We start from the raw sequence: 9,583 nt of genomic DNA, 5'->3' as shown, positions 1-9,583 counted from the left end.
ATTATTATTTTATCTACGTCTTCTTGCATGTTTGCTTTATAAAGGTGTTTGTTTGTTATTGGTGCATAAATATTCCTAAGGCTTATATCTTCATTGTGAGTTTTGGCTTTTATCATTAAGACATGTTTTTGGTCCCGTTTAATGCTTTCTTAAAATCATCCTGAACCACCTGTTTTCTTAACACTTTACTCTCTGGTCTATGCATTTTTTCCTCCAGTATCATTTAACACTCACCTAGTGCATTATGATAAAAAGTTTGTTCTATTTTCTTCTACTTCTCTCCCTTCTCTCATTTTTAGTTGCACAGTTTCCGTGTTTTTTTTCACAGCATAAAACTTTTGTACATTAGTCTTCTCCCCTTTCCTCCACCTTGATTTTATTATTGTGTGTAAAATACTCACCATTAGGTATTTTGGTGAAGTTTTCCTTCTCATCGCAGTGGGATCACAATCCCAGTTCCTCTTTTAGATTACTTGGCAAACATTCTGTAAAGAGAAGTATAGGAAATATTGTAAGTTCCTGGGTCACAGTGTCGCTGTCACTCTACTCTGCTACTGGAGTGCAAAAGCGTTCATAGACAATACATAAATGATTGATCATGGCTTTGTTCCAATAAAACTTTATTTACAAAATCAAGCAGTGGGCTGGATTTGGCTCAGTGGGCCAGCTTGCAGACCCCTGCTCTAGTAGCTTCCTTAGGAAGGGCTGAGGGGTGCAGAATTTCCCAAGTTTCTACAAGTTGAAAAGCTTTTTCTGTAGGCTGTGATATTTAAAGGACACCCCAGTTGGTTATAAAATCTTTGCTTCAGCCTTTCTTTTTAGTCAATCTCTGTCTTTTGATTTTTTAAAATATTCTATTTAAGGTGGGTTTCATATCCTCCAGTGCTTGCTTGAGTATAATTAATTTTGTTTGGAGTGTTGACTTCCAGTCTTTTTCTCCTTCATGGTTGTTTAATATGTGTGCACTTTTGTTTCCTTATCTTTTTTTTTTTTTTACAAAGTTTTGTATGGAATTCCCTTCCTTCTGTTCATCTGTATGATATTGGTTTTTCAACAAGATTCCTAGTTTAATAATGTGATATGTGTTTTATTGTTTGTAGAGTTTTTGATGATGGCCATTCTGACCGGTGTGAGATGATATCTCACTGTAGTTTTGATTTGCATTTCTCTAATGATTAAAGATGTTGAGCATTCTTTCAAGTGTTTGTTGGCAATCTGTATATCTCCTTTGGAGAAATGTCTATTTAGGTCTTCTGCCCATTTTTGGATTGGGTTGTTTGTTTTTTTGATATTGAGCTGCATGAGCTGCTTGTATGCTTTGGAGATTAATCCTTTGTCAGTTGCTTCATTTGCAAACATTTCCTCGCATTCTGAGAGTTGTCTTTTTGTCTTGTTTATGCTTTCGTTTGCTGTGCAAAAGCTTTTAAGTTTCATTAGGTCCCATTTGTTTATTTTTGTTTTGATTTCCATTTCTCTAGGAGGTGGGTCAAAAAGGATCTTGCTGTGATTTATGTCATAGAGTGTTCTGCCTATGTTTTCCTGTAAGAGTTTGATGGTGTCTGGCCTTACATTTAGGTCTTTAATCCATTTTGAGTTTATTTTTGTGTATGGTGTTAGGGAGTGTTCTAATTTCATTCTTTTACATGTTGCTGTCCAGTGTTCCCAGCACCATTTATTGAAGACACTGTCTTTTCTCCACTGTATATTCTTGCCGCCTTTGTCATAGATTAGGTGACCACAGGTGCGTGAGTTTATCTCTGGGCTTTCTATCCTGTTCCACTGAGCTATATTTCTGGTTTTGTGCCAGTACCATACTGCCTTGATTCCTGTAGCTTTGTAGTATAGACTGAAGTCCGGGAGCCTGATTCCTCCAGCTCTGTGTTTCTTTCTCAAGATTGCTTTGGCTATTCGGGGTCTTTTGTGTTTCCATACAAATTGTGAAATTTTTTGTTCTAGTTCTGTGAAAAATGCCAGTGGTACTTTGATAGGGACTGCATTGAATCTATAGATTGCTTTAGGTAGTAGACTCATTTTCACAATGTTGGTTCTTCCATTCCAAGAACATGGTATATGTCTCCATCTATTTGTATCATCTTTAGTTTCTTTCATCAGTGTCTTATAATTTTCTGCATACAGGTCTTTTGTCTCCTTAGGCAGGTTTATTTCTAGATATTTTATTCTTTTTGTGGCAATGGTAAATGGGAGTATCTCCTTAATTTCTCTTTCAGACTTTTCATCATTAGTGTATAGGAATGCAAGAAATTTCTGTGCATACATTCTGTATCCTGCTACCTTATCAAATTCATTGATTAGCTCTAGCAGTTTTCTGGTAGCATGTTTAGGATACTCTATGTATAGTATCATGTCATCTGCAAACAGTGACAGCTTTACTTCTTCTTTTCCAATTTGGATTCCTTTTATTTCTTTTTCTTCTCTGATTGCTGTGGCTAAAACTTCCAAAACTATGTTGAATAATAGTGGTGAGAGTGGGCAACCTTGTCTTCTTCCCGATCTTAGTGGAAATGGTTTCAGTTTTGCATCATTGAGGACGACGTTGGCTGTGCGTTTCTCATACATGGCCTTTCTTATGTTGAGGAAGATTCCTTCTATGCCTACTTTCTGGAGGGTTTTTATCATAAATGGGTGTTGAAGTTTGTCGAAAGCTTTCTCTGCATCTATTGAGATGATCATATGGGTTTTCTCCTTCAGTTTTTAAATGTGGTGCATCACGTTGATTGATTTGCGTATACTGAAGCATCCTTGCACTCCTGGGATAAACGCCACTTGGTCATAATGTATGATCCTTTTAATGTGCTGTTGGATTCTGTTTGCTAGGATTTTGTTGAGGATTTTTGCATCTATGTTTGTCAGTGATATTGGCCTGTAGTTTTCTTCCTTTGTGACATCTTTGTCTGGTTTTGGTATCAGAGTGATGGTGGCCTCGTAGAATGAGTGTGGGAGTGTTCCTCCCGCTGCTATATTTTGGAAGAGTTTGAGAAGGATAGGTGTTAGCTCTTCTCTAAATGTTTGGTAGAATTCGCCTGTGAAGCCATCTGGTCCTGGGCTTTAGTTTGTTGGAAGACTTTTAATCACAGTTTCAATTTCAGTGCCTGTGATTGGTCTGTTCATATTTTCTATTTCTTCCTGGTTCAGTCTCGGAAGGTTGTGCTTTTCTAAGAATTTGTCCAATTCTTCCAGCTTGTCCATTTTATTGGCATAGAGTTGCTTGTAGTAATCTCTCATGATCCTTTGTATTTCTGCAGTGTCAGTTGTTACCTCTCCTTTTTCATTTCTAATTCTATTGACTTGAGTCTTCTCCCTTTTTTTCTTGATGAGTCTGGCTACTGGTTTATCAATTTTCTTTATCTTCTCAAAGAACCAGCTTTTAGTTTTATTGATCTTTGCTATTGTTTCCTTCATTTCTTTTTCACTTATTTCTGATCTGACCTTTATGATTTCTTTCCTTCTGCTAAGTGTGGGGTCTTTTTGTTCTTCATTTTCTAATTGCTTTGTGTGTAAGGTTAGGTTGTTTATTTGAGATGGTTCTTGTTTCTTGAGGTAGGATTGTATTACTGTAAGTTTCCCTCGTAGAACTGCTTTTGCTGCATCCCATAGGTTTGGGGTCGTCGTGTTTTCATTTTCATTTGTTTGTAGGTATTTTTTGATTTCCTCTTTGATTTCTTGAGTGATCTCTTGGTTATTTAGTAGTGTATTGTTTAGCCTCCATGTGTTTGTATTTCTTACAGAGTTTTTCCTGTAATTGATGTCTAGTCTCATAGCGTTGTGGTGGGAAAAGATACTTGATACGATTTTAATTTTCTTAAATTTACCAAGGCGTGATTTGTGACACAAGATATGATCTATCCTGGAGAATGTTCCATGAGCACTTGAGAAGAATGTGTATTCTGTTGTTTTTGGATGGAATGTCCTATAAATATCAATTAAGTCCATCTTATTTCATGCATCATTTAAAGCTTGTGTTTCCTTATTTACTTTCATTTTGGATGATCTGTCCATTGGTGAAAGGGGTGTTAAAGTCCCCTACTATGTTTGTGTTACTGTTGATTTCCCCTTTTATGGCTGTTAGTATTTGCCTTATGTAGTGAGGTGCTCCTATGTTGGGTGCGTAAATATTTACAATTGTTATATCTTCTTCTTGGATTGATCCCTTGATCATTATGTAGTGTCCTTCTTTGTCTCTTGTAATAGTCTTTGTTTTAAAGTCTATTTTGTCTGATATGAGAATTGCTACTCCAGCTTTCTTTCGATTTCCATTTGCATGGAATATCTTTTTCCATCCCCTCACTTTCAGTCTGTATGTGTCCCTAGGTCTGAAGTGGGTCTCTTGTAGACAGCATATATATAGGTCTTGTGTTTGTATCCATTCAGCCAATCTATGTCTTTTGGTTGGGGCATTTAATCCATTTACATTTAAGGTAATTATCGATTTGTATGTTCCTGTTATCATTTTGTTAATTGTTTTGGGTTTTTTTATTGTAGGTCTTTTCCTTCTCTTGTGTTTCTTGCCTAGAGAAGTTCCTTTCACGTTTGTTGTAAAGCTGGTTTGGTGGTGGTGAATTCTCTTAGCTTTTGCTTGTCTGTAAAGCTTTTAATTTCTCCATCAAATCTGAATGTGATCCTTGCTGGGTAGAGTAATCTTGGTTGTAGGTTTTTCTCTTTCATCACTTTAAATATGTCCTTCCACTCCCTTCTGGCTTGCAGAGTTTCTGCTGGAAGATCAGCTGTTTACCTTATGGGGATTCCCTTATGTGTTACTTGTCGTTTTTCCCTTGCGGCTTTTAATATTTGTTCTTTGTGTTTAATCTTTGATAGTTTGATTAATATGTGTCTTGGCGTGTTTCTCCTTGGATTTATCCTGTATGGGACTCTCTGTGCTTCCTGGACTTGATTAGCTATTTCCTCGCGCCCTTCTCTGGAGCACCTTTAAGCAGCGCTCTTAATCCCCTCTCCTCGCGCACCAGGAAACAAAGAGGCAAGAAAAAGTCTCTTGTCTCTTCGGCAGCTCCAGACTTTTTCCCGGACTCCCTCCCGGCTAGCCGTGGTGCACTAGCCCCCTTCAGGCTGTGTTCACGCATCGAACCCCAGTCCTCTCCCTGGGATCCGACCTCCGAAGCCCGAGCCTCAGCTCCCAGCCCCCATCCATCCCGGCGGGTGAGCAGACAAGCCTCTCGGGCTGGTGAGTGCTGGTCGGCACAGATCCTTCGTGTGGGAATCTCCCCGCTTTGCCCTCCGCACCCCTGTTGCTGCACTCTCCTCCGTGGCTCCGAAGCTCCCCTCTTCGCCACCTGCAGTCTCCGCCCACAAAGGGGCTTCCTAGTGTGTGGAAACCTTTCCTCCTTCACAGCTCCCTCCCACTGGTGCAGGTCCCGTCCCTATTCTTTTGTCTCTGTTTTTGCTTTTTTCTTTTACCCTACCCAGGTCCTTGGGGAGTTTCTTGCCTATTGGGAGGTCTGAGGTCTTCTGCCAGTGTTCAGTAGGTGTTCTGTGGGAGTTGTTCCACATGTAGATGTATTTCTGATGTATTTGTGGGGAGGAAGGTGATCTCCGCGTCTTACTCTTCTGCCATCTTGAAGCTCCTCAGGAGGAAATAATTTGAGGAAGGCAGCTAGGTGGTCAGCATTGTCTTCTGCTAACTGACCTCTGATTTCTAATGGCATTTTATCTCATGTAAGTGTGTGTGTGTGCACGCACACGTGTGTGTACGCATATATAATTAAATATACACACAAGTCCCTTTTCATTCTAGTCCTATAGTAGAGGTCACTTGAGTTGGCCCTATGATTCACCACATACTTATTCAATAAGTATTTTGTCCATAGCTAACCCTGGAAGCAAACAAGTGACTCTAGATATCTTCTCAGGATTTCTAAATATTCTCTACTCTGAAGCAGGTTTTTGAAGATGGACCAAAAGACCACAGTCACACTCCTAGAGCTTGCTGCAAAGAGTCTGCTGAATAATGAGCCTGCAGCTATCCATGCCCTGGACGAAATCCCAAGAGACCTCTTTGTTCCATTGTTCAATGCTGCCTTCTTGGGTGGGCATAAGACGATGCTAAAGGCAATGGTGCAGGTTTGGCCTTTTCGCTGTCTCCATATTGGGTCATTGAACACACGAGAGTCCTACTATGACATCTTGGAAGCCATGATTGATGGTCTGCAGATCCTCCCTGCCCAGAACTCTTCCTCTTGGTAAGACTATGACCAGTAGAGACACAGGGAGTCAGCAGGAGGGTATGCTGTAGCCTGGGGCAGGGGGATACCTAACCGTCTCCCAACAGTAGCCAATGGTGAATACTGCAGTCTTTGCAGAGCTGTCGGTCAGCACTTGGGGTCACCTTCGGGACTCTATTGCCTTATAGAGTTGATTATAGAACAGAGGTGTTTGAGGACACTATGAATGGATCTGAGTGCGATTACACAGAAGTGGAATATGGGCATTGAGACAGGGAAAGCCTGGAGGTGAAGGAGGGGGTGGGGAAAGGATGAAAGATGCTGCATTTGTGTGGCAAGAACTTCTTGGTGAATGGCAATGAAGTGAAAACCAGGGTTAAAGTGTTCTGTCCCTGCTTCTCGTCATTGATCTTGCTGGGTTATATTAAAATCAGCTATCTCTCATGTGTTCTGTCTCTTCCTTTCCTTACAGGGGGCCCAAACTGAGGATCCTAGATTTAAGGCGTGACCTGGACTGTGAGACAATATGCTCTGAGATTGGGACCGCATTACCTTTCTGTTTTCAGTCATGCATTTACTCTCAGCACTCTATTCTTAAGATAGAAGAAGCTCAGCATAGTGTCAGGTGCCTCGGGATTGGTAATTCCGGGTCTGAGCCTCAGTCAGCTCAGGAACCCATGGAATTACTAGTGGATATTTCCCTCAATAGTACCGTGAGAACAGAGCAATTCCTCTCTTTCCTTTGTAGTAAAGTTCAGCAGAACCTTGGGTCCTTGCACCTCTGCTGCAGAGGTTTGCAAATCGATAGAATGTCTGCCCTCAAAAGTAGCCTGCAGTTTCTGGATCTGGGGTGCATTGAGCACCTGGAAATGGATCAGGCTAATCTGAGTGAAGTCGTCACCCTTTTGGCTCGGGTGATCCACCTGAACAGCCTTACTCTGTGTAACATCCCCTTTAAATCTTATCAGAGAAGGACCTTCAGATCCTTTCTCCTCTGGCTTGGGCAGCTGGACAATCTCCAGTAGCTCAGCTTGACTTTCTTCTGCCTCACAGATCAACTGCACAAACTGCTCAGGTGAGGGGGTGGGGAAGAACCTGGGTTCCCTGAACACCTCATTGTTAAGACAGAAGAGACCATGCTTGGATCTTCCTAAGCTCCTTGTAACCCATTTCTCCTTTTGCCTCAGCATAGGCACTGCTGGGAGTTTGAACCTAGCCAGGGGAGAGAGGGCTACCTTATGGTGAGCAGCAGATGAGGTTAGAAAAGGAAGCTGTGCTCATTCATTCATTCATTCATTCAGTGGCCGTGGGCAGACACTATAATAAGTCTGTAAATATATTGGTGAAAAAGACTCAGTCCTTCTCCTATTGGACTTTACAGCTCTCTAGAGAGGAAGGGGAGGCATTCAGATGGAGAAACATTAAGCTATAGGACTAATGCACATGCCCATGGATGGGCCCCATTAGTTAACACTGCCAGATAATTTTGCTCCTGTATTTTCCCCAAGGCTTAGACCCTGAACTGAGAGCTTGTCATCTGGGAACTAGTCAAAGGAAACCCTCAGTTGGCTGCTTTCCCAGACCCATCCTCGCCAAATTAGTGAATCAGATCCAACACTGATTATGTCGTATATACTAAGTGCATGCAATTTCTTCACTTAATCTTTCCCGCACTTCTGTATAATAATTACTGCTGTGCACATTTTCAAGATTAAAACCCTGTACCTCAGAGTGGTAAAGTAACTTTCTCCGGGTCACAAATCTATAAAGTCTGATCCCAAAGTCCACATTGTTAACCACCTATTGCAAACCATGAACACAGTAGTTTACTCTAGAGCCTTAGGTACCTATAATTTGGGGCTCATTGCCCTCATTCTTCTGAAATAATCTTACTTTTTTCTCTCTTTAGAGTTGTGCCACCTCAGTTGGATACACTGTATCTACCTTTCTGTAGCCTTTCTAACAGAGATGTCACTGTCCTGTCCCAGAGCTCTCAGGCCACCCACCTAAGGGTATTGAGTCTCAGTAACAACCAGATCTTCTCAGAAGTTTATGAGCCCTTCCAGACTCTGCTGGAGAAGGTCTCAAGCACCCTGCAACATCTGGAGATAAATAATTGTATGATAACTGATTCTACTCTGTCTGCCGTCCTCCCAGCCCTGAGCCACTGTACCGACCTCCGTGTCCTTAGCTTTACCTTCAATCCCATTACGATGCCTGTGCTCAAGAGCCTTCTGCAGCACTTGACATCCTTGATGAAGCTGAAGTACGTGATTTATCCTGTCCCTGTCCATTGCTACGAGGAATGGGATTTTCATGAGAGTTTGGACCAACAGAAACTTGCTGAAGTCCAGGCTCAGTTGGAGGCGATGCTGCACGGGGCACAGCGGGACGACATGACCTGGACCACTTGTTCAAAGTGATGTCCACGGTACAAGGGGGTGTTTCAACACTGATGTGTGGCCATTAAAGCGTTCACTTTTTTTTTTTCTCACCTGAAACCCAAGTTTGTAGAGACACATATGTAAAGTTCTACTGTTCTAGGAAACTGGGGATAGGAACACTGGATATGTAAACTGATCTCTGTAAAAGAGGAACTTTTAAAAGGAAATACAGGAATTTGAAAGGTCCTCTGGATCTCTTGCCCACTGCCCTCTACGTCTTCTGGTTACTAACCAGAGTGTTGGGTATGTGACGTAAGCTGACCCAGTCATGGTACATCATTTCCTTATCCACACTGATCGGTTCACTTATCCATTTATGGGCACTTGACACAAGTCAGATCAATTGAAACTCTTCCTAGAGGTGGTAGTTGTTGAATAATTTTACCCTCTAGGTTCCTGCAAACTTCTTGTGTTTCTGATTACCTCAGGTGGCCTGTGAGAAACCACATGCAACTAAAAGGAAACAAACAAACTATGCCCACTACCTACTGGTATCTTCATCAGCATATTGCTGCCTGATTTCCCAGGTCTCAGACCCCTGGCTCAGTTATTCCTTATTCCACACACATTCACCAAGTATCTGTTATGATTTAGGTACTTTTCCAGGTGCTAAGAAAGATAAAGTCCCTGATCTCACTCAGAGTGTAGACATTCCTATGATTTATCAGTTTCTCTACTCTTTCTTAGAGGACTTGGGAAATTATTTATTCCCACGTAACAGTATTTTTTTCACTTTTTCCCCTTATATAGTCTGCTCAAATGATGTTGGCCTTTTTATGCTGTTGGATAGCTGCTCAGGCCTCAGGTCATGGCTTACATGTTACCTCCTCAGATAGGTTTTCTCTTACTTCCCCATTTAAGTAGATTTATTCTGCTGCTGCTTTTTCTTAATGTACCATGTATATTTCCTTCATGGTACACATTGTTGCATATGTATTTGCTCCC

General features: G+C 41.4%; 1 protein-coding gene across 1 annotated transcript; it reads left to right on the top strand.

The window, feature by feature from the left end:
* Nucleotides 1–5,764: 5,764 nt before the first annotated feature.
* LOC309652175 (melanoma antigen preferentially expressed in tumors-like) lies at nt 5,765–9,352 on the top strand. The gene is made up of 3 exons (XM_082445688.1): nt 5,765–6,212; nt 6,667–7,215; nt 8,047–9,352. The coding sequence occupies exons 1-3, from the start codon at nt 5,923–5,925 to the stop codon at nt 8,615–8,617; spliced, it is 1,410 nt and encodes a 469-aa protein (XP_082301814.1). The 5' UTR covers nt 5,765–5,922; the 3' UTR covers nt 8,618–9,352.
* The last annotated feature ends 231 nt before the right edge of the window (nt 9,353–9,583 follow it).

Source organism: Balaenoptera physalus, assembly GCF_965194825.1.
Source record: "Balaenoptera physalus genome assembly, chromosome: X".
Taxonomy (NCBI): Eukaryota; Metazoa; Chordata; class Mammalia; order Artiodactyla; family Balaenopteridae; genus Balaenoptera; species Balaenoptera physalus.
This window is presented reverse-complemented; position numbering and strand designations above follow the sequence as displayed.